At 61.6% G+C, this 22,917-nt stretch overlaps 3 protein-coding genes across 4 annotated transcripts in view; 2 read left to right on the forward strand and 1 right to left on the reverse strand.

Moving 5' to 3' along the window:
• The window catches only part of SIN3B (SIN3 transcription regulator family member B), a 37,666-nt gene extending 34,476 nt beyond the window's left edge, over positions 1-3,190 (forward strand). Inside the window, exons 17-19 of the mRNA XM_047095466.1 lie at positions 577-671; positions 900-1,104; positions 1,227-3,190. Coding sequence (XP_046951422.1) covers positions 577-671; positions 900-1,104; positions 1,227-1,457 — 531 coding nt within the window. The 3' untranslated portion in view covers positions 1,458-3,190. The remainder of the gene's footprint in view (positions 1-576; positions 672-899; positions 1,105-1,226) is intronic.
• Positions 3,191-7,392: 4,202 nt separating this feature from the next.
• Positions 7,393-9,472, forward strand: F2RL3 (F2R like thrombin or trypsin receptor 3). Of its 2 annotated transcripts, none has more exons than XM_047095810.1 (3): positions 7,393-7,517; positions 7,798-8,768; positions 9,239-9,472. In XM_047095810.1, the coding sequence occupies exons 1-3, from the start codon at positions 7,409-7,411 to the stop codon at positions 9,362-9,364; spliced, it is 1,206 nt and encodes a 401-aa protein (XP_046951766.1). In that variant the 5' UTR covers positions 7,393-7,408; the 3' UTR covers positions 9,365-9,472. The 2 variants fall into 2 exon arrangements, with proteins under 2 accessions (XP_046951766.1, XP_046951767.1); XM_047095811.1 differs by having other exon boundaries at positions 7,798-8,881; positions 9,239-9,331.
• Positions 9,473-10,480: 1,008 nt separating this feature from the next.
• CPAMD8 (C3 and PZP like alpha-2-macroglobulin domain containing 8) overlaps positions 10,481-22,917 on the reverse strand; it is an 82,146-nt gene continuing 69,709 nt past the window's right edge. Inside the window, exons 31-42 of the mRNA XM_047096209.1 lie at positions 22,045-22,131; positions 21,831-21,967; positions 21,245-21,400; positions 21,071-21,133; positions 20,105-20,289; positions 18,080-18,167; positions 17,146-17,220; positions 16,405-16,510; positions 16,208-16,318; positions 14,916-15,125; positions 14,178-14,301; positions 10,481-11,561 (exon numbers count right to left, since the gene is read on the reverse strand). Of these exons, the coding sequence (XP_046952165.1) occupies positions 11,540-11,561; positions 14,178-14,301; positions 14,916-15,125; positions 16,208-16,318; positions 16,405-16,510; positions 17,146-17,220; positions 18,080-18,167; positions 20,105-20,289; positions 21,071-21,133; positions 21,245-21,400; positions 21,831-21,967; positions 22,045-22,131 (1,364 nt within the window). The 3' untranslated portion in view covers positions 10,481-11,539. The remainder of the gene's footprint in view (positions 11,562-14,177; positions 14,302-14,915; positions 15,126-16,207; positions 16,319-16,404; positions 16,511-17,145; positions 17,221-18,079; positions 18,168-20,104; positions 20,290-21,070; positions 21,134-21,244; positions 21,401-21,830; positions 21,968-22,044; positions 22,132-22,917) is intronic.

Here is a 22,917-nt window from a genome sequence, read left to right on the forward strand (position 1 = left end):
GGGGGGGGGGGGGGAGCATCCTCACAGCACCCCGCCCTGCACGCTTCAGGCCTCCCTGCAGGGTGGGGGCTGCACACCCGGCCCCTTCCAGAAGTTGCCTCCAGAAGGCCTGAGTCCGGAGGAGCCTCTGGCTCTCACAGGGTGGGAGCAGATAAAGGGTCACTTGGACACTGCGGGCCGTGCCCACCCCCGACCTGTGGCCCCTGCTCACCCCCTTGCCCTGCTGCTCGTGTCTTGATGTCGTTCCTGCTCCCCAGACCCTCCTGTCCTCTGCATGAGGGCCCCGTTACCCATGTGAGCTTGCCACATGACGGATACAGCAGGGATATTACCCGGCAGGGATTTACCCACGTAAGCACGAGATGCCACGAGCGTCTAAGTCCTGGCTCTACACGAGTGCTTTATCCACAGCTGCCGTCTGGCGCTTTCCGTCACGCGTCAGGCTCCCCGGGAGCTGCCATCCTCCTAAAGCTTTGCGGGGCGGGAACGAAGTCCCTGAACGCCCCTGAGCTCCGGGTGTCCGGTGACAGAGGTCTGTGCCTCCAGTGACACGGGCCCGCCTCCCTCTCCCCGCAGCACCTGGCTCGGTACGTGGAGCAGTACGTGGGGACCGAGGGGGCGTCCAGCTCGCCCACCGAGGGCTTCCTCCTGAAGCCCGTGTTCCTGCAGAGGTGAGAGGCCCTCCGGACGCGGTTCCCTCCCGCGGGCCCCGGGCGGCCCCTCCCGCCGCCGTCAGCACCAGGGCCCGACCGGCTTTTACTTTTCACCGCACGGAAGGGTTTGGGGGGTGGCTCTCGTCGCTTCAGTTTGCCTCTCTCCGACTCCGGGGAGGTCGGCGTCTCCCGATGCCTGCGGGTCGTGAGGGGCTCCCAGCCTGCGCGTCCTCCTCTCGCCTCCAGGAACCTCAAGAAGTTCCGCAGGTGGCAGTGTGAGCAGGTGCGCGCTCTGCGCGGCGAGGCCAAGACCTCCTGGAAGCGGCTGGTCGGGGTGGAGAGCGCCTGCAACGTGGACTGCCGCTTCAAGCTCAGCACCCACAAGATGATGTTCATCGTCAACTCCGAGGACTACATGTACCGCCGCGGGACCCTCTGCCGGGCCAAGCAGGTGCCCCCTCCGCCCCCGCCCACGGCCGGGGAACCTGGGGCGCGGCCCGTGGCCGTCCGGGGGGTGCCGGGGCCCCTAAGACCCGGCCCGCGGCTGACCGCCCTCCCCGCCCCCTTGCGCAGGTGCAGCCCCTGGTTCTGCTGCGGCACCACCAGCACTTCGAGGAGTGGCACGGCCGCTGGCTGGAGGACAACGTGACGGTGGAGGCGGCCGGCCTGGTGCAGGACTGGCTGATGGGCGAGGAGGACGAGGACATGGTGCCCTGCAAGACGCTGTGTGAGACGGCGCACGTGCACGGCCTGCCCGTGACCCGCTACCGAGTGCAGTACAGCCGCCGCCCCGCCTCCCCCTGACTCGCTGCGTGGGCGCCGTGACCCGCGGCTTGGCGCGGCCACTCCCTCGGCCCGGGTGTCCCTCGGGGGCACTCTGATGAACGACCTGAGGGGGCCGAGCGTCCCTCAGCCTTGCTGCTACAGGCCACGAGCTCTGGAGAAGGGCGGGGTTGTGCCAGCTCGTGGCCCCGAGCTGCCGTCCCTCTGGCTCCCCTGCTTCCTTTGGGCCCGTTCTGTGCCAAACCCGAACCCTTCCTGCACCCGAACTCTGGGGGCTCAGTCCCTGCCGGAAGGGGGAAGATCGACACGCCGGCCAGGGAGGAAGTGATTGCGCTGATGCACCTGCTGGACCGCCTTCCATCACACGTGCCAAATCCCCAGGTGGGGGGGCACCTCCGGTCCTTTGTCCCTATGGCGTCTGGGAGAGTCAGCGATGAACCGCGCCGGGCGTGTGGGGTGGGGGGAGGGAGTCGGCGTTCAGGAGACCCCAGCATCGAAGGAGTTGGGCCTGGGCGGACCTGCTTGAAAAGCATGTCCTTCCTGAATGGTTCTGAGAACTTCTGGAAACTTCCTAAGCTGGGCCATGCCTGCATCTGATAGTTTGGGCACGGGCTCGGCCCGGCTGAGGCTTGGGGTCCTTGGTCACTCTGAGACCAGGAAGAGCCCTTTCAGCCAAACTGTTGAGATCCTGCTTTGACGTCAAGATGCAGAGTGGGCAGGCGGCACCAGAACTGTCTGGAAGAACCCACTCTGGAAAAAATGAGACTCCAGACCCTGTGTTGTCCTGGTGGCCACACTGCGGGCTCTTGAGGGGAGGGGCTCAGCCTGCAACTCCCACCGGGCTCACGTGGCCCCACACCTGGGGTGCGGTCCTGTACCTAGGATGGCCCTTCTAGAAATATATATATGCACACACGTATTTATTCATAAGCTCTCTTAGTGGTTGTAACTTCTGCAGTCAGCCGCGTCCCACCGTTTCTTGGGCAGTAGAGCCCTCCTCGTGGAATTCTGCAGTTGTGCCCTTAACGCTGCCGCCCTACCTGCGGCCACCTCCGGGAGAGGGTGTGGGCGCGAGGGGCTGAGGCAGCCATCCTGCAGAGGTGTCCAAGGCCTTCTGTGCCGCGAATGCCGAGCGGTTCGGGCTGGGGACCAGCTCTTTAAAATCCTTGCACCGTGAGGAGCCCTGGCCGGGCTCCCAGCACCATCAGAGTGGGATCAACCAATGGGGGCCCGGAACCGTCTCCTTGTGGCCTCGTTTCTGCCCGGCGGCAGCCCTCACCCCCTAAAACTGCGCTGTGCCAAATCCGCCGTTCTGGGAAGTGGAGATGTGTTTCTAGAAGTTTCTAGAAGTTACCTGTGGAACTCAAGGTTTGCAAAGTCTCTGACTCGGGGCCTGGGCGAGTCCAAGGCCGGTGTGTCTGCCCAGGGTCTCCCAGCCCGTGTTTGCTCAAGTGTGCCAGGCACTTTGTCCACATCCTTGTTTTTTTAAGAAGGGAACTTTCGGAATTCCTGAACCAGACCCTCTCGGCAGCCATCCTCCCCGGGAGCCCGCGGCCCCTTCCGTGCCTCCGCGTGGGCCTGGGGTGCGGGCCAGACCCCACCGAGCCCCACCCTGCATGCTTCTAGGGAGCGTCTCTTCTGTTTTTGAAGAATTTCTCTTCTGGGGCTTGTACTTCCTTTGCAGCTGTTTTGAATGTAGTTTTCCTTTTCTATTTATTTGCACATTAAAGTTAAATATTAAATATTGACCTAAATCTGTGAGACGCCCTCAGTCATTTCTTGTCAGCGAACCCACAGGGGGCGTCTGCACCTGCGCTCCAGTGGTTCCCAAACACCAAGTGTGGAACCCTCCCCGACACCGCCTCTGCAGGAAGGTCCTGATCCCCGCCTCCCCCCCCCCCCCCCCCGCCGTGGGTGTCTCCCCACCCTGAGTTTTCTGGAACGTTCGTTCCCAACTCAGTTTTCGTAGTCAGTAGAAAGGAGAGGTGTTGCCTTCAGCGTGGTGCGGGGGAAACCTAATTTAAAGACAGTGGTGTTTTCGCTGAGCTTCCTCCACCCGCCCAGCAAGCCAGCGAGGGGTGTTTCCTCTCCCCTCCCCCTCAGTGCCCACCGCCAGGCCTCACCTCCCAGTTCCGAGCTAAGTCCGTGCTGCCCACCTGACCAGTCCTCTCCCAGGTGGTGTCCCCAGCCTCCCCGAGTGGCCGTCGGTACCTTCCAGGGGCCCCCTCTGCCCATGGGTACCCCCCACACACATCAACGCCCCTGGTGCTGCACGACTCCCCCTCCAGAGAGCCAGGGCCCCCGGGGAGTTGGGTGAGCGAGGCTTGTTACTGTCCCAGATTCCTCCTGCCTCAATCCCAGGATCCAGGGTCCTCTGTGCCCACAGACCGGCCATCCGGTCAGAAGCTCTGGGAGGGGCGTCCTGACGGGGGTGGGGGGGGGAGGTCCTGGGGTGCAAGCCGTGGCAGCTTTCGGGCCGGACACCCAGCCCCAGGAGTGGGAGGGGCCTCTGGCTGTGATCAGGCTCCCGAAGGAGAAACAGGAGAGGGTCTTCTGCTGGCCCCGTTGGGAAGGGGGCACGACCCGTGCTGATGTGGACAGACCTGACCCTGTGGACACCTACCTAGCCTGCAGCCCAGTGGGGCCCTGGGCAGGGAACCAGCCCACCGTGCCCGGACTCCTCACCCACGGAAGGACCCATTATTCCAAGCCACTGTGTCCACAGCAGCTGGTTATGCCACAGTAAGGAAGAGCCAGCCCTGTGTCCTAACCACCCTGCACCCCCCTCCCTAAATCCTTCACGCCTGGGGAGTGCTCCTAGGCTGCCCTCCCTTCCCCAGCATCGTGGAGGGAGCAGTGGTGGAGGGAAGCAGGCGTGTGATGCTTGGGGGGGGGGGGCCGGGGCCCAGTGGGGCCTCGTGAACATTTCTTCTCTTATTCTGTCATTAATGAAGTGTTTGTCTCACTGGCTATTTTGCAAGGTCTAAGCAGCACTCTACCCCTGATGTCCTGGCCGAGAAGGAGGCCGATTGTTCTGAAAAGCAAGTTGCTTTTCAGGTGGGCACCCACCTGCCTCCAAAGCACAACATAAATCACAATCCGCACGAAGATGGTACCCCGAGAAGCGTTGTATTGGGAGGACCCGAGGCATCTCTTAACTGGTCAGGAGATGCACTGACCTCCAGCTTCCACTAGAGACCGTGAGCCCGGCCAGGACAGGCTCTGGGGGCTCCTGGGGGTCCAGGCGGGGCTGGAAGCTGAAGAAATCCAGGACCAGCTGCCGACTCGGATCTGACTGCTTTTTCCCCCCCACCATTTTAAATCAGTTTTTCATTGTATTAAAATACGCACAAAAGTTAGCCATGGTACGTGTCCAGCTGAGGGGCTTTGGGCCACCAGCCCCACCACCCATCTCCAGGACCCTTCGTCTTCCAAAATGGAACTCTGTCCCCATTAACCACGGGCTCCCCGTCCTCCTCCCCCAGCCCCTGGCACTCACCCTCCTACTTCCTGTCTCTATGAATCTGACCGCTCGAGGGACCTCCTATCAGTGGGATCACGCAGTATTTATGCTTTCGTGCCTGGCTTATCTCACTCGGCATGAGTGACAGTGTCCTCGAGGTCCACCCCCACGGTAGCGTAGCTTGGGTCAGATTTTCCTTCCTCTTTCAAGCTGCTATTCCGCCTTTTTAAAAATGTTTTTCCTCTGTCAGCGCTGAGCCCGCTTCAGATCCTCTGTCCCCCCGCTTTCTCTGCCCCTCCCCCACTCGTGCACACTCTCAAAAATGGACATTGTTCAAAAATGTTTTTATGGGGGCGCCTGGGTGGCGCAGTCGGTTAGGCGTCCGACTTCAGCCAGGTCACAATCTCGCGGTCCGTGAGTTCGAGCCCCGCGTCGGGCTCTGGGCTGATGGCTCAGAGCCTGGAGCCTGTTTCCGATTCTGTGTCTCCCTCTCTCTCTGCCCCTCCCCCGTTCATGCTCTGTCTCTCTCTGTCGCAAAAATAAATGTTGAAAAAAAAAAAAAATTTAAAAAAAAATAAAAAATAAAAAAAATAAAAAAAAATGTTTTTATGGAAAGGGACAGAGGATAGAGAAGATTCCAACAGTACAAAAAAGCACAAGGGGGAAAGTCGGCACCCAAATCCTTCTCCCCAAAGGCAGCTGCCCCCAGCCCCGCCCCCCAACCCCACCCAGAAAGTGCCTCGCCGTGGTAGGTGGTCCCGCGCCTTCTGTGTCGGGGGGTGGGGGGGGTCTGCCCCCTTCTGCTGGCACCGGGTTTTTCCCGTGATGGGCCTCCCCGCCTCCGAGCTGCTGGGAATACCCCGTAAGGCCACTCACTTCCTGCACATGTGTGCCTGCCTTCAATGTCCAGACACAGTCAAACCTCCCCCCTTGGGGGCTCGGCCCTGCCCCAGAGTCGCCCAGCTGCCAGCCCCCAGCCTCCCCCCATACGGGCTCGCTGCTCTGCTCCTGCAGGGCCACTGGGGGGTCCTCATCCGGGTTTCCCTGCGCCCTGAGAGTGACACGGGTCATGAGTTGCCAAGAGACGTAGGCATGGGGCTGAATTTGTCACTGGTACCGGTGGGAAAAGCTTGGAAATGGAAGAGACTCCTGGCTGAGACCCTGTCCCAGGGGGAACTCTCCAGGCCTCGGTCCCCCACCCCCCACCCCGGGCTGAGGGCAGGGACCTCAGCATCTCACCCTCAGCTGCACTGACTCTGTCCAGGACTGCTCAGTCACTTCCTGGTTCCTGCGACCCCAAGTGTGTGGCTAGATTAAGGCTCGCCACACCAGAACACGGCCACATCGCACTCCTTCTCCCAGTCCTAGTTTCTTTCGTCTCCCTTGACCCCCACCACCCCTCAGGGTCCCCCTGCTCTCAGACCGCACCCCCCTGCCGCCACCGTGGCCCGACCCTGACCACACAGGTCAAGAACCCCCAGTGCGGAGCTCCCCAGGGCACGATGGTCGAGGCCTCTCCCTAGGGGGACATCTGGGGGGGGTTGTGTGTAGAAGAGAGGACGACCCTCCCCTCTGAGCCCCTCTGAGTGTCTTCATCTGCACAGTGGGCCCCATCTCAGTGCAGGGACGTGGAGGGGCCAGAGCGGGGTGGGGGTGGCTGGGGGGGGCCCTGTCTCCTGGGCTGGCCCGGCCACCACTCTCAGGCTCAGATATGGCCACGACCACCCTCAGGGGCCCCGGGCTGGAGGTGGAGCCAGGACGGGAGCAGAAGGGGCTTCGAGAGCCAGGGATGGGCACCTCCCAGAAGCAGGCACCCCAGGATAGCACGTGGTCAGCATCGTGGGTCCAGGCTGAGGACCAAGACCCCCTCAGACACCCTCAGCAGACCCCAGACTCACAAGAGTGCCTTCCCCTCTCCGCACCTCACTTGGTGCCCGCCCGCCCAGGGGACAGTGCAGGGCAGCCCCCACCGAGGACCTGGGGTGCTTGGAGGAGAGGAGAATCACTCACCTGCTCCGACCTCTGACCTGGGGAGGCAGGGCTCTGGGCCAGCCAGCCACAGACAGGAGGTGAGGGGTGGGGTGGGGGGGGCTTCGGGAAGGGCCAAGAGCCCTCAACTGGGGATGCGACCCAGAGGGCCGTCGTGGGAATGGTGGCTGCAGATGTGACTAGACGGCGGGAAGCGGCCACTTGGCCCACAGAGGCTTTCTGGGCCCAGCGGGTGCTGAGGGGGCGGGGACTGCAGCCTGGAGCCTCCTCCCCCGTCCCGCCAGCCCGGCACCTGGACCCCATGAGGCACCTGAGCGTCACTGAGTGACCCCAGCCACCGGGACTCCTCGGGCCACACCGGGAGCCTGCCATGGGCTTGTGGGGGCAGGGGCTGGTTTATCTCACCAGGCCCTGTCCACTCCTCCACTGGCACTCAGGAAGCTGGGGGTGGGGGTCCAGCCGGGCAGGAAGCCCGAGCTCAGCCGGCCGCAGCCCAGAGCAGCCGGTGTCGTCTCGGAGCATGTGCCTACTTCTGCTGCTGTGGCCCCTGGTGCTGGGGTTCAGCCTGGAAGATGGCACTCAGACCCACCTCACTTACGACGAGTTGGGGAGCACGGGGGGAGGTGATGGTGAGTGACCGTGGGCCCCGTCTTGGGACCGGGGGCAGGCCTAGAGTCGATGAGGGGGAAATAGGTGGCGGGGGGGGGGGGTGGAGAGGGGCCTCCAGCCCAGCCCTGAGCCCACACGGGGCCGGGGGCGTCTGTGTCCAGCTCTGACCCACCGAGCTGGGGGCTCCTGAGAGCCGGGGCCTGAACTCCGGCCCCCTCGGGAGCCGCACCACCGGCCGGGCGGTGGGGAGCGGGGGTGGCGGTTAGACTCTCAACGCCCCTCATCCCCTTCCCCCCGCAGCCGACACACCGGGGCCCCCGACCGGGCCCCGGGAGGGGACCCCTCTCCCGCCCAAACTGCGCAGCTTCCCCGGCCGGCCCTGGGCCAACAGCAGCGACGAGGTGGAGGTCTCGGACGGCTCTCGGGCGCTGCTGCTGGGCTGGGTGCCCACGAGGCTGGTGCCCGCGCTCTACGGGCTGACTCTGCTGGTCGGGCTCCCCGCCAATGGCCTGGCGCTGTGGGTGCTGGCCACACGGGTGCCGCGGCTGCCCTCCACCGTGCTGCTGATGAACCTGGCGGTGGCCGACCTCCTGCTGGCCTTCACGCTGCCCCTGCGCGTCGCCTACCACCTGCGGGACCAGCACTGGCCCTTCGGCGAGGCCGCCTGCCGCCTGAGCACGGCCGGGCTGTACGGCCACATGTACGGCTCCGTGCTCCTGCTGGCCGCCATCAGCCTGGACCGCTACCTTGGCGTGGTGCACCCGCTCCGGGCCCTCACCCTGCGGGGCTGGCGCCTGGCCACCGGGCTCTGCGCCGTGGCCTGGCTGGCGGCCTTCGCCGTGGCGCTGCCCCTGGCGCTGCAGCGGCAGACCTTCCGCCTGCCGCACTCGGACCGCGTGCTGTGCCACGACGTGCTGCCCGTGGGCGCTCAGGCCTCCTACTGGCGGCCCGTCTTCATCTGCCTGGCCGTGCTCGGCTGCTTCCTGCCCGTGCTGGCCATGCTGCTGAGCTACGGGGCCACGCTGTGCACGCTGGCGGCCGGCGGCCGGCGCTACAGGCCCGCGCGGAGGCTGACGGCGCTGGTGCTGGCCTCGGCCGTGGCCTTCTTCGTGCCCAGCAACGCGCTGCTGCTGTGGCACTACTCGGACCCCGGCCCGGACGCCTGGGGGAACCTGTATGCCGCCTACGTGCCCAGCCTGGCGCTCAGCACCCTCAACAGCTGCGTGGACCCCTTTGTCTACTACTACGTGTCTGCCGAGTTCAGGGACAAGGTGCGGGAGGGGCTGCTCTGCTGGGCTCCAGGCGCCTCGACGGCCTCCAGGGAGGGGGGCACCCCGGGCACTGGCACCCGGTCCACCTCGCTCGTGTGATGGCCCCTTGGAAGGTGGGTTGGATGGAGGGGGGGGCGGCACGGGGTCGAACCGGGGCCCCTCCCGGTTCACAGGCACCGGGAACCTCTGAAGGTGAGCTTGTTTGGAAATAGTCATCTGGTGGGCCCGGTGTCCTTGCAAGAAGGGGACGGGGTGTGGGGGGGTGCCTGGGTGGCTCGGTCGGCTGAGCGGCCGACTCGATTTTGGCTCAGGTCATGATCCCCGGGGTCACAGGATGGAGCCCTGCATCAGGCTCTACACTGAGTGTGCAGCCTGCTCAAGATTCTTTCTCTCTCTCTCCCTCTGCCCTTCTCCCCCACTCGCACTTGCTCTCTCTCAAATAAATCAAAATAAAAAATGAAAATAAATAGAAGAGGGAAAAGATACACACAGGGAAGAAGGCCATACAACCACGAGGACAGACACTGGGGGGACGTAGCCACAGCCAAGGAGCCCCACGACCGACAGAGGCCACAGAGGCCGGGACAGCAGCCTGAGTCACTCTCCCGTGGAGCCCCCAAAAGAAGCCAACCCTGGCCACGCCCGCATCTCAAACTTCTGGCCTCCGGAACCGTCAGAGAATAAAGTTCTACCGTTTTAAGTCACCTGTTTTGTGGTATTTGGCTACAGCAACCCCAGGAAACGAATACGGGGGTTTAATGAATATTCCCAGGCCCAGCCAGCCCCCCCCCACCTTGTCCAAGGTGGGGCCGAGGAGGCAAGGCCAATGCTGTCCTGCACCTGCTGCGGGACCCGCCCCCCCCCCCCCCCCCACCAAGAGGCTGGTGGGCCATCCTCCTTCCTAAAAGCCCCGGGTCGAGCTCTGGCATGGGCTCCAGGGTTTGGGGGTGGGGTCTCCTGAATAATCACCGTGGAGGCCCCCATTCTACTCCTCAGGAGCCACAGGACCCAAGTCTCCTACTGTCGCTGCCAGATGGCGCCCCTTCCCTTTACCCCAAGGTACCCCTTCTTGATGCTAATGTCCCCCACGACTCCAGGATCAGATGCGCAGGTGACTGGAAGGTGGACAGTGTGGGCCTGGGGGGTGAGGGCTGTAGCCCTGTGACCCCCCCCCACCCCCAGCTGTTTGCCCCGGGCCTGAGCCGTTCTGAACAGACTTAGAGGAGGGCACCACACGGGGAAGGACGGCCATTGCCTCCCAGAGAGCACCACGGGGCACTGCGTCTGGGGGTAAGCAAGCTCCCCAAGGCAGAGGGAAGTGGGGGCCAAACCGGGGCTCCCCACCGGGGCCCATATGGTCTCTGGTCTGGGGAAGAACGAGCCAGAGGGCAGGCAGCTCCAGGACACATTCACGTGCATAGGAACCCGGGGAAGTGTAAGATTAGTGAAGTACATCCACGTCAATAGCCTGGTTGATGACGTAGGAGTTTTCCAATTATGTTGCCGCTGGGGAAGGGTACCTGGGACCTCTCTACACCGGTAGAATGTCTTAGAAATGCACAGGAATCTACCATTAGGTTGGGGGGCAGGCGTCTGAAACGTTCCTCGCCCATCCTGCTCTGAAAGGCTGGGCCCGTCGACTAGGGAACTAGGGAGCTGGGGCTCCAGTCCTCAGTGCTGCCCCCCGGAGGCCAAAGCCTGTGACTCTGGAAATGAGCTTTTATTACACCAGCTGCCTCCACCGGGAAAGGGGCCCAGGGCCCAGGAACCATCCCTTGTAGGCTGGGAGTGGGAGGAACGGGCCGGGGAAGTGGCCGGTGCTGCAAGACGGGGACCCACTGGCCAGGCAGCACCCTCAGGGTCTCTGTGCTGTCCCTGGTGGGGGTCAGAGATGAGCAGCGTGGGCTGAAATAAATACCACCGCAAGGGGGTGGGGAGACAGTGCGCAGGAGTTAACAGAGACAAGGCATCCCCTGCGGGTTACAAAGAGGAATCTGATGACAGCTGGGAGGGTCCCCCAGGGAAGGCAGGTCTGGTCGTGGAGCTGGGAGAGGGCGGTCCGCACGATGAGTCCGGGCGTGGGGGGAGTAGGCGGTGGTGAGGCCCCGAGATGAGAAGTCGACCTAGCCCTGGAGGCAGGAAGCTGAAGGTGCCTGGGTCAGAGCCATTGGCTTGCCCTCAGGGGCTGGCAGGCCGTCAAGACAGAACATTCAGGGACCCCTGGGGTGAGACAGGGGGTGTGTGTGGGGACTGTAACAGTTATGGGACCATTTGGGGTCTAGGTCCAGGGGCTCAGCGGCCCAGGTGCCCCAAAGGGGTCCACAGCTTTGCGATTTCGGAGAAAGGCGGACTGTTTCACTTCGAAGTTGGTGATGAGGGGATGGGTGTTTTTTGTGTCCCTGATTTGGGCTAAATGTCATCGTGTCTCCTCCGACACAGGCCTTTGGCCACAGGTCCTTCCGAGGAGCGTCTCCTCGGGGGGAGCGTGAGCTGCTCTGGCCTGAGGGGGGGGGTGCCCAGCCCCAGGTGCAGCTGAGGAGGTGGGGGGATCGAGGCCGACCCTCCGGTTGAGGGAGGGCTGGGGGGAGGCCCGTCATCCATGGAGGCAGGTCTCTGTGTTCTGTTTATCAGGTTCATTCGGAGGCTGGGGTCACCTGGGGTGGGGTCCGCCAGCCCACCAGAGAGTCACGGGAGCTCTCCCATCAGTGGCCCCCTTCCAGCGACCGGACAGTGATAGCACGCAGCCAGATCAAGTCCTCCTGCTCAGAGCATCAGGAAGAGAAGCCACTCTGACTGAAGAGAGAAAAAGAGAAAGACATCGTGGGCTGCCAGGTCCCCTTGGCGGAACCTGCCTCCACGTCACGGCTCAGCCTGGCCGCTTCTGCCCACTGGGGCAGGTGCATCGTCCCTAGAGAGGAGTTGGGGGGCCCTTGGTCTGGCCCGGCCCCTCAGGACCCTGCCCACCCCCACCGGGTCACGGTGATGGGACAAGTTGTTCACTCCCGCTACACGCAGCAACGTGGGCGGATGGCAAGGGAACTCTGCTGAGTGAGAAAAGCCAACCTGAACAGGATTCCATTTACACAGCATCCCCGAAATGACAGACTACAGACAGGGGCCAGGTGGGCGCCACTATGAAAGGGAAGCTGCTCTGTATCGACTATGGGGGTGATGACACAAACCTATGTGCGGGGAAATAGCACAGGCTCAATTGCCAAAGCGGTGACTTATGAACATAGGAGGTATGGACGTCAATCTCCTGGTATGACACTGTCTTCAGACCCATCTGCTGGATGTCACCGCAGGCGGGACTGGGTGAAGGGCACCTGAGAGGTCTCTGTGTTATCTCTGACAACCGCGTGGGAAACTAGGATTACCTCAAATTTAGAAGTTTAATAACTACCTCCCTCCCCCACCCCCCACCCCCACCCGAACCAAAGAAAAACAAAAGCCAACTTCTGGGCGGGCACTGGAGACAGCTAGCAGATACAGGAGGGAGGGGTGGGCAATGCTTGGGAGAGTTTAAAGCCGGGCACAGGACAACTACAACATGAGGGGCGGGCGAGGATCACACATGGACAGAAATGGCTTCAAAGTTGCTACGTTTTTGGTGAAGCAGTCCGGAACTCTCACCAAGTAAACCGAAAAGTTTAAGGATGTATATTGTAATCCCCGGAGCTACGAGTAAAAAGTAATGCTAGGGGCGCCTGGGAGGCTCAATCGGTTAAGCGTCCGACTTCGGCTCAGGTCACGATCTCGCGGTTTGTGAGTTCGAGCCCCGCGTCGGGCTCTGTGCTGATGGCTCACAGCCTGGAGTCTGCTTGGGATTCTGTGTCTCCCTCTCTGCCCCTCCCCGCTCACGGCTCTGTCCTCTCTCTCTCTCTCTCAAAAATAAACATTAAAAAAACAAATTTAAGGATGTATTATAATTCCCGAAGCTACGAGTAAAAAGTAATGCTGGGGTGCCTGGTTAAGCACCTCAGTCGGTTAAGCGTCTGAATCTGGATTTCGGCTCAGGTCATGATCTCACCGTTTGTGAGTTTGAGCTCTGCATCGGGCTCTGCACTGTGTCACCATGGAGCCTTTCTCCCCCTCTCTCTGCCCCTACCCCACGTTCTCTCTCTCTCTCCCTCTCAAAAATAAACAAAAAAGATTAAAAAAAAAAAAGAATGCTACAATAGGAAGAGCGGAATCCAAATGGAAGCCTCCAAAAATATTCAGTAAACCCAAAGGGAGGCACGTGGAGAACAAAACAGAACACGTATTGAAACAGCAGCCATAAAACCCCAGCAGCCCTATCAACGATTGTATTAAATGCACTCGGATTAAGCCCCAGGGCCTGGTGTGGGAAGACGCTCCCCACCCCCACCCCGAGCCTCCCAGACTTTGGTGGGTGCCCAAGGACAAGCATTCCCACTGGGTTTGCTGAGTGGGAGTGGAAACCAGCCTGTGCCACTGATGTATAGTGGAGAGACCCGGGGCTCAGGCAGACACAGCCTCAGGCCTGACGGTGCTCAGCAACCCCTGGGAGCTGGCACATAGCTAAGCCGATAAAATCAACCTGTGGCTTACACTTCTGGAGCCTGCTGTTAACTTAGAACCAAAAGATTCGCCTCCTCCAGGAAGTCTGCCCAGCGCCCCTTCCCAGCCTCACCCACTTCCTCCTCCCTTCCCTGGAGTGATGAAGATTCTCTGACCAAACTCTTTTTCAGCTGGGCCTCAACTTCTGGGCTTCTGTGTTCATCTCAGCACTGTCCAATTGTGGCAAGAACCCTGCTACTTAGCTTAAGCTGGAATCCTCCCCCGCCCCCCCATATCTGATCACTCTCGGTATCTAATGGGCCCCTTCCTCCCCATCACCCCTGGGGCGCAGTCTGATACCCTGGCCTGCCTTCAGCGGAAATACTGTTAGGTGGGTCCCGCCAGAATCCCCCCTTCATCCCGATGTTTCCTGTTCGTAATTCTCCATCCACTGCCCCCCATCCTGGTCCTTGGCTACAAATCCCCACTTTTTCTTGTAGAGCTGGGTCCGGTCTTCCTCTCCACTGCAAGACCCCACTGCATGGTCCCGCTACCTATCTCGTATTCAAGTTCTCTCCCTTGAATAAAGTCTTCCTTCCCATCTTTAACAAGCAGCGTGAATAATTTCTTTCTTTAACAGAGAGTCCCAGTGGGCCTCATGGACAGGTCTGTACTGGGGTCCAGTCCTTGGGAGGACTCAGCCTCACCAGGCTCATACAGGCTGTTCTCTGATGTGTGTTGGGTAGATTGTGGGGAGAGGGGTCAGGAGAGAACGGATCCCCCATTTCGTTCCTGGAAACCTGCAGGCGGACCCCTCGATGAGTCACTCTCCTTCCCGCTAGGTCCAGGGCAAGTGAGGGGAGGGAGTTGGGGGGGTCCAGCTCTCACCTGTCCTCCGCCTCCCCCTCCAAGTCTATCACTTCATGGCCATGAGCAGCTGCCACACGCCCAGCGTCCAGGGGGGCTGGGTCATAGTCGTAACTGTATGACGCAGAGGCTGGTGTCAGCTGCTCTGAAAGGAAGGGGCACTCAGTCAGTAGGAAGGCACTGGAGGGGGGGGGGTCTGGATGACAGCCCAGAGGGACCTTGCAGAAGAGAGATATGGGCCAGAAGGAGGTGGGAGGTCACAAGGGTGGGGGAAGAGGGTGGGGGAAGAGGACACAGAGATCACAGATGGGTAGATGCAGAAAGGCACAAGCTTCGGGTGGGAGTGAGGAGAGACTCAGCAAGATTGAGGAGACCCAGAAACCCAGATACACGGAACCAGAGGAACACAGAGGATACACAACGCCTGAGGAACAGAGGGTGATGGTCTCGAGTCCAAAGACAGAGAGACAGAGACTGGAGGAGAGATGCAGGGGCCACCGTTGTGGGGAAAGCTGTGGGGATCAGGGACAGAGAATCCAGGACTGTGAGATTCAGGAAGGAGCGGTGGGAGGAAGGGAAGAAGAAAGGAAGGAAGAGGAGAGAGTGATGCTAGAAGGGGGTTGGGGGAGTGGGGAGGTGGTGATGGGGAGGAGGAGGTGATGGAGAGGAGGAAGAGGTAATGACAAAGATAGGGTGATGCACTATTTATATGCAGGGAGAGGTGGGGTCCCACAGGCTGGATCCAGAGTGGGTCCTCACCGAGGACACAATGGCCAGGGGGCGCGGGCTCCAATCTCTCGCGGCCTAGGCAGGCGGCCTCCTGCAGGTGGCAGGCGCTGGTGTAGACGATGCCATCAGAGCCGCAGACAGGGTCCCCGCGGGCGGTACAGTCGCGGGGGCAGCCACAGCGCGTAATCTTCGCCCCCTCCTCTGGGGCGGCAGCAGGACCCCGCTCGCCTGGAGACCAGCCTGGGGGCGAGGCGAAGTCGGCAGGGACTGGGGGACCCCAATCCCCACCTGGTCTGCGCTTCCCACCGGGCCTGGAGTGAGGGAAAAGTCCCCGGGGGCAGGGACTACCTTCCACCGGGTGGGGCCTGGGGCCCGACAGTTATTGGGAGTCCCTGAGCCCTGACTTGGTAGAATTTCATTCAAGTGTTTGCTTACTACTTACGAAAACAAAATTTTATCAACGAAAGCAATCTAAACCCATTTCAAGATGTTTGAAAAATAAAAAGGCCCTGAAGGACCCCTCCCAGCCCCGCCCAACACTTTGCTGCGGCCGCTCTCTGAGTTCATGGCCAGGGCCCTGCAGTCGCTACGCCTCTATTTTGTGGAGGAAGAGAGGTACGGGTTCTGCTTTGGGCGCCCTCCCTCCCCGCTCGGCCCCGCCCCTTTCCGCTGACCACCCACACCCCATTCGGGCCCGCCCCTTCCCACTTTCACCTGCACCCCACTAGGCCACGCCCCCTTCCGCTGCCCGCCCACACCCCATTCGGGCCCGCCCCTTCCCACTTTCACCTGCACCCCACTAGGCCACGCCCCCTTCCGCTGCCCGCCCACACCCCATTCGGCCCCGCCCCTTCCCACTTTCACCTGCACCCCGCTCGGCCCCGCCCCCTTCCGCTGACCGCCCACACCCCGCTCGGCCACGCCCCTTTCCGCTGACCCACACCCCATTCAGGCCCCGCCCCTCCCCCTTTCACCTGCACCACGCTCGGCCCCGCCCCTTTCCGCTGACCGCCCACACCCCATTCGGGCCCCGCCCCTTCCCACTTTCACCTGCACCCCGCTAGGCCACGCCCTCTTCCACTGCCCGCCCACACCCCATTCGGCTCCGCCCCTTCCCGCCCTCACCTGCACCCCGCTCGCCCCGCCCCTTTCCGCTGCCCACCGACATTCTGCTCGGCCCCGCCCCCACAATGTTCACCCTTGACCTTGCCCTCTTCTCCTGCCTTTACCAAGCGGTCCCCCTCTGCCTGGAGACCCCCCTTCTCCGCTCTGATCTGAGCTCTAAAAGGACGGTCGGGGTGGCAGTGGCCCCGCGCACTCACCGGGGCCCTGAGCCGGGGCGCGCTCCACCTCGTTGCACGCGGGCCCTGCGCACAGCTCCTGGGCAAGTGGACTGCGCGCGCTGACATTGTAGAAGCGCGTGGCTTCAAAGGCTGCGGGACGCGGGAGGCAAAGAGTGACGAAATGATGGGTGACAAGGCGAGGAACTGAGCTCGGGCGCGGGCGGGCGCGGGCCTACCAGGCTCGTAGTAGTCGTACACAGAGACAGGCAGCGCGGACGTCCTGCCCACTACATGTTCACGGAGCGCCCGGAACCGCACGCAGGTCAGGCACCGGCTGGGGATCTGCGGGGTTAGTGGACGGGCTCAGGCCTGGCTGGGGCCACTAGGCTCAGGGATGAGCTAGGGCCCCTAGGCTCTGCTCTGCCTCAAAGCATGCGCCCAGAACTGGCCGATTTGGGGGGGGGGGATACCCAGGGGGGTGTGTGAAACACAGGAACCTGATTCCACTCAATTCTCTGGGTCCTTCCATCCTACCTGGAAAAACATCTCTGCCGGTCTTTCACTCTCCCCTCCCCTAGCCCCTGGCATCCGCTAATCCGCTTTTTGTCTCTATGGATTCACCTGTTCTGGACATTTCATGTGCATGAGATCATACACTACGAAGCCTTTTCGTGTCTGGCTTCTTCCATCCAGTATGTTTTCCAGGTTCATCCACGTGCACCCGTGCTTCATTCCTTTTTTTGCCTGAATACCGTTCCACATCCCTCCCAACTTTTCCCACCAACGTGAGCTGAGCTGGCTGGGGCACAAGGCCACCAGCTGTGCCAGCTCTGCCTGGATTTATGATTGCCCTCGTTTCTTTCTCATGATAGGAGATGGCTGCAGGAACCACACTGGGCCAGGACAGCTCTGCCCTCACTAACTGGGGTGCGGTCGGAGCCTCCACCCCTGCCCCGCCCCCACCCCACTGCCGGTACCTCATCAAAGTAGAAGAGGACTCTGCGTCCAGCCACCTCGTACCTCTTCAGCGTGAAATGCTTGTCAGAGAGCAGCTGGCGAGGAAGCCAGAGGTCAGGGTCCACCCAGCCCCTGTCCCCAGTGCTTGCTTCCTCCCCGGTCTTCGTGGGGCCTACGCTGGTCAGTGGGAGGTGGGCCAGTTCCGGAAGGAAGCCGAGGCCCCAGAGGCTGGGGGCTTGCCTATGGTTGTCCGGCAAGTCGCCATGGACCGGGCCCAGGGGATGGAGGTCAGTGTGACCCGTGCCCTGCCAGCCCCCCAGGAACCCAGGAGAAGGCACCCCGAGCTCCCGCCTTCCCTCCCCTTCCTGCAGCCTCCCTTGATCCAGCCCCAGCCCAAGGCAACCCGAGGTGCCCAGCTGGGCCCTGCCACCTGCTTTTACCTCATCTACAACATGTAACACCCTCCAGCCTGGGAATTCCGTGTTTGATCCATAAAACCAAGGCTTCTGTGCTGGCCCTTCTCCTTACCCTGCCTCTTCCCAGCCTCCCTGATCGCCCCCACTCCCTGCCTTTCCTTCTCCATCCTCCCTACACTGCAGGCCTCCTCCGGCCTCGGGCAAGACAGCACCCCCCTTTTTGTGCCTCCCTCGCACAAAAGGGGGCATGGGGCTTGTCTCTCTTGAGTTTGAGGGTAGTGGTAGGTCTCCGGAGAACGAGGGCGGAGGGCATCCTATGGCACCCCATGTTGTCCCTAAAGCACACCCATATTTGCTGAATCCCTCCTCCACCACCTGGATCCCACCCCTCCCCACCTGCCCCTCAGCAGGCGACCAGCCCAAAAGCACCAACTTTGCCCGGAAAGGCAAAAAAAAAAAAAGAGCTGGGAATTTGCAACCTGGTCAGGGTGGTCAGCTAGAGACCCCGCCTGGCTTCCGCCTTCCGGCACCACCTCACCTGCTCTAGGCTCTCAATGTCCACCCGGAAGCCTGAGAGCAAGGGCACGTCCAGGACAGCCATATTGGAGGACCCCGCATGCAGCCACCTTCCAACGAGAGGAGAGATGCAGGCCCTCGAGCTCAAGCCCCACGGTGGAATTCGTGGCCCCCTCTGTGCCCCCTGCCACAATCCCCACGCCTGAAGTCCTGGGCGAACCCGCCCTGGGCCTGGCTGGGTGGCCCATTTATACAAACACAGGTCACTGGTCAGCCCGTTTCACAGTTGAGACCCTAAGATCGTAAGGAGAGGGCCCTGCCGAGGGTTCTGGGCCTGACCCAGGTCTACTGACTCTGGGTTGTGCTTGCCCCGAACCCCGTGCTGTGTCCCCAGCACAGGAAGCAGTTTCCGTGGGGCCATGGGAGCCCAGGTGACTGGGGATACTCAGTCACTCCCCAGTGCTTGTCCTCAGTTTCCCCTTCTGTGACATGGGGTATGCCCAACTGACCTCTGGGGTATGCCCAATTGACCTCCCAGTGCCGCGTGCTGGAGACAAGGAAGGTGACTGATATTCAGAGGGGAACAGGTAGACTCTGGGCCCAAGGGGCCATGGTGGCCGCAGCCCCTGGGGAGGATGGGGAGGCTTCCTGTTGGGGTGAGGCCTGAGTAAGCCCATATCTGGATGGCACACATACATCCGAGAGAGGAACGGAGATGTCCCCAGCTACATAGGGCCATGGGAGCCCAGGCATGTCCCCAGCAGGCCTAATGGGGCCAGAGTTGGGCCAGTCTGCCTGCTTCCTGCTCCCTCTACCCCAGCTGATGGCAGATTGAGGGTCATGGGAGAGTGGCCTTGGCAGCCCCAGTGGGCTTTGGATGCCACGGGAACCATCCACCTTTGGGCTCCCGTATTGTCACCATGGCAACGAGCATCCTCTGAGGGCAGCTGCCCGTGCCCCCCCTGAGGACCCCTGTGACCTGGTCCTGGGGTCACCCTCGGGAAACTGAGAGGCCTGAGGCTCTGGTGAGTCGGGCAGGGGCCACAAACAGCTGTCCCCACCTGGGCCACCTGCCTCACCTGTCACTGGGGTCTGCTGCATCCATTTGGAAGCTTCTGTTTCCTTCTCTCATTCAAAAACCATCTGCAGTGTTAAGTGCCTGACATTAAGCATTTGCTTGCAAAAACATCCACGTCAAAGATACCCATCTTAGATAAACGTACCACCAGCTGTTTGACACGGCTACTAGATTCAACAACTAGACAAGGAGTCAGGCGCCCCACACACATGAAGTTCCCCTTATAGAAAACCCTGGGCAGCCGAGATAACTAACCTGCTTTTCCCTTCCTGCTCCCTAACTCCTGCCCTTAATTTTAAATTCGCCAAAAAAGAGTGGACTGACGGGGCTGAAGTGTCCGACTCTCGATTTCGGCTCAGGTTACGATGATCTCACGGTTGTGAGTTCGAGCCCCGTGTCGGGCTCTGCTCTGACAGCACGGAGCCAGCTTGGGATTCTCTCTCTCCCTCTCCCTCCACCCCTCTCTTTCTCTCTGCCCTTCCCCTACTTGTTCACACGTGTGCTCTCTCAAAATAAATCAATAAACATTAAAAATATGAGAATGGACTGGCAAAACCTTAGATCCCCACCCTCTACCCCAGTCAAGGCAGAGCCCCAGGTGCATACTTTTTCTCTCTGTACCCATGACCTTGCTGTCTGGCCCCAGGAATGCTGTGTAACTTCCAGGACCAATAAGTCATGAACCTTGTCCCTCAAAGTTCCCTGAGAGTTGTTGCCGAGGGTATCTTGCAACTGTAACAAAAGCCACAAGGGCTGGTCCGGCCACAGCAGTGGGAAATGTGGTAGGGAGCAGGTGCGTGCCCCAGGCATGCCAGCTGATAGCATCACAATCCACAGGCTCAGACTGATGCAAAACACCAACCCTGAGCACCTGCTCAGCACCCTGGGCCTGGGAGGAGCTGTCTTCCTCTGATATGGCCCTCCTCTGAGACCCAGGCAGGAGTGTTGGCCGCGGGGAGGTGGCCTTACCTGGTGCACACCTCCAGGGTCACCTGATACTCCTGGTGATGCTGGTCGGCTGCTGGGTCGTCATCATCGGCCGAGGAGGCGGGAGCGGGGGTCCGCCGCTGCTCAGCCTCGGGTTCCCGGAGGCTCACGAGCAGCTGGAAGGCTGGTTTGGCCACCGGGTCTGGCACATTGTAGGTGACATCAATCTGGGGGGGGGGGGCGGTGTGGGAGGACCGAAGCTTAGGGAACCTGGGGTTGGGGGAGGGGAGAGGCAGGGCCATGGCCAGAACGATGACAAAAGTGGCATGAATGGCAGATGTGGGGACAACTGTTACTTCGTTTAGCCCTGCAAGTGCCCAAGTGGGTGCAGATATGACCGTCACCCCATTTTCACGCATGTCAAGCCCAGGTCCAACAGCCTCCAGGCCTCTCCCACCTCTCCGCTGTGTCGTCTGGGCTCCCATTTTAGAGATGGGGAAGCTGAGGTTTTCAGGGTCTCCAGGCAGACTTGCCCTCTGACCACCAGCTGGAGCCCGCAGGCTGGCCTGCCCCAGCCCAGAGTGCAGCTAAATCCCAGGGCCTGGTGACTGAGGAGCTGTGGGGGGGGGGGGGGCAGGCTGGGTCCGGGGGAGGGGGGCACATCCTGGTTCAGACAGCAGCAGGGAGAACAGACTTGAAGCCCTGGGCAAACCCTGGGGGCAGGGGAGGGCGTCTGCTTATGGTCAGAGACCACTGGATTGAGGAGCAAATGGATTTTCTTGTGGGGGGGGGACCCACACTCGAGAGAACGCATGGCCACCTGCCTTGGTCAGGCTGGGCTGCATGACGGGGGTCAGACAGTCTGTCCCGGGGTCTCTCTCAGCCACACACCTCCATCCCACTCAGCCTGGCCCGCCACTGAGCTTGGAGCTCCCAGCCTGCCCCTCGGGGCGTCCCCAGGTTCCAGAAGCCCCAGCGAGTGCCCGATCTCCCTCCCTGAAGCCCCACCTGCATCAGGCAGCAGCCTTCGCCCTTGGCGCTCACGAACAGCCCCGTGGGGAGGCTGGGGATCTGAAGAGAGAAGACGCCGTGACACCCTCTGCAGACACACGAGGGGGTGTGGCCGGCAGGGGGGAGGGGCCGCCAGCACTGCCCCCCAAGCCCTGGTCCAGGAATACACACCGCCGCGGTCTGCAGAAGCTTCTGGTTGGCCGCGTGCAGTTCGAAAGTTTCCTGGTAGTCCAGGTTGGTGGAAGCCAGGGAGACGGTGAGGTTGACGTTGCCGGCATATGACAAGACGGCATAGTCTGCCAAGGCCTGAAGAGCCACACAAGTGTCCTGGGGACACAGCAGGAGGCGCTGTCAGCCCCGGGAATGGGCCAGCCAGCAGCGTCCCTCCCTGCTCCCCGCCCCACCCCATCCCCAGAGGTGTGGCCCAAACTGGGGGCACCATGGACCCTCTCTGAAGGCCGGAGACCCAGGTGGGTGGAATGGAGAGTGAATCTGCGGCAGACAGACATCCATGGCCTGGGGGCCCTGATAACAGGCGGGCATGCCCACAGAAGCAGAGGCTGGGTCCCTGTCCCAAAGCCGGGTGCATCTGTCCCTCAGGCCCCACCCCCTGCCTTCTCTTGGACTCCTCATCTCCAGGGGCCGCCTTGGGACTTGAAGCACGTGGTGGCTTCCTGGCGAACTCTGAGCCCTGAGCCTGGGCCTCAGCGGCCCCGCCGGGACCTGAGCCCCTTCCTCTTGGCCCTGCTCAACTCACCTGAGTAGAGGAGAAGCCCCCGAGCGCGTTCCGCTGCTGGGACAGCCACTTCACCACGGGCAGGGCCGTGGCCACATCACCCAGGAGGGTGTAGGTCAGCAGGGCATAGGCCGTCATTTCCACCTCGGCTGAGACCACTGCGATGGACAAGGCTGGCTGGGGCCCTTCCAATGGCGGGACCCAGCACCCAGCACCCAAAGCAGGGGGCCAGTACCTGACTGAGAGACCCCATCGCTGAAGCTCAGGAATGCATCCTTGTCCACGTCCCGGGAACCCGTCAGGCTCCAGTGGGTGACCCCATCTGCAGGGCCAGGGCAGGTCAGGGGCCACAACCCAATTAAGTGTTCAGCCTGGCATCCCGCGGTGAGTGTCAGTGCATATGGGTCTCGAGGAGAGACGTGGCGGGGGTGGGGGGTGGACCCCAGGGGAGTAGGGTGCCAGGGGCAGATGGCTGGGACAGGAAGGGCCTTGGGGCTGTCTCCGATCTGCAACTACATGACGGACCCAGTCCCTCCTGTACCCCTGGAAGACATCGGTGGCCTCCCTCCTGACGGGTCCCTGATGCAGCTCCAGCCATCCCCACTCAGGACCGAGGAAGCCGCTTGCTACCTGGTAAGGCTCCAAGGATTCTGAGTTCGTGTGTGATGTAAAAGGCCCTCGGACCACAGAGAAATCCGTGCTCCCTGCCCCAGATCTCAAGCAGTTAGTCCTAAATAGACACTGTCATCCAATCGGGTAGTTTCAGAATTCTGCTTAATGTTTGTTTGTTTTTCTTCTTAGCAATGAAAGCATTTCTCAGGTGACATCATGAGCAGAAAAGCTGCTGGGGAGGGTGGGGGGCGGGTAGTGGGATGAGGGCCGGGAGGGGGCTTGGTTTGAGAGGTCTCCACGACTGGGGCTCCCCAAGCACAGTGAGTAGTCATTTTGTGGGTGGAGAGACCGACATCCTGCGGACAGAAACGGCTTCCTTCCCAAGGTTCACCCGGCGATGGAAGGCAGGGGGGCCCTCCCTGCCTCCCAGCACCCTGTCTGGGGGTTGGTCTCCAGGAAGCCTGGGGCGTTCTCTACTGCCCTCTGGGCTATCCCC

The sequence above is a fragment of the Lynx rufus genome, unplaced genomic scaffold (assembly GCF_022079265.1).
Source record: "Lynx rufus isolate CCGP_SWC_20201006 ecotype Redwood Valley unplaced genomic scaffold, mLynRuf1.p SCAF_4, whole genome shotgun sequence".
Classification (NCBI taxonomy): Eukaryota; Metazoa; Chordata; class Mammalia; order Carnivora; family Felidae; genus Lynx; species Lynx rufus.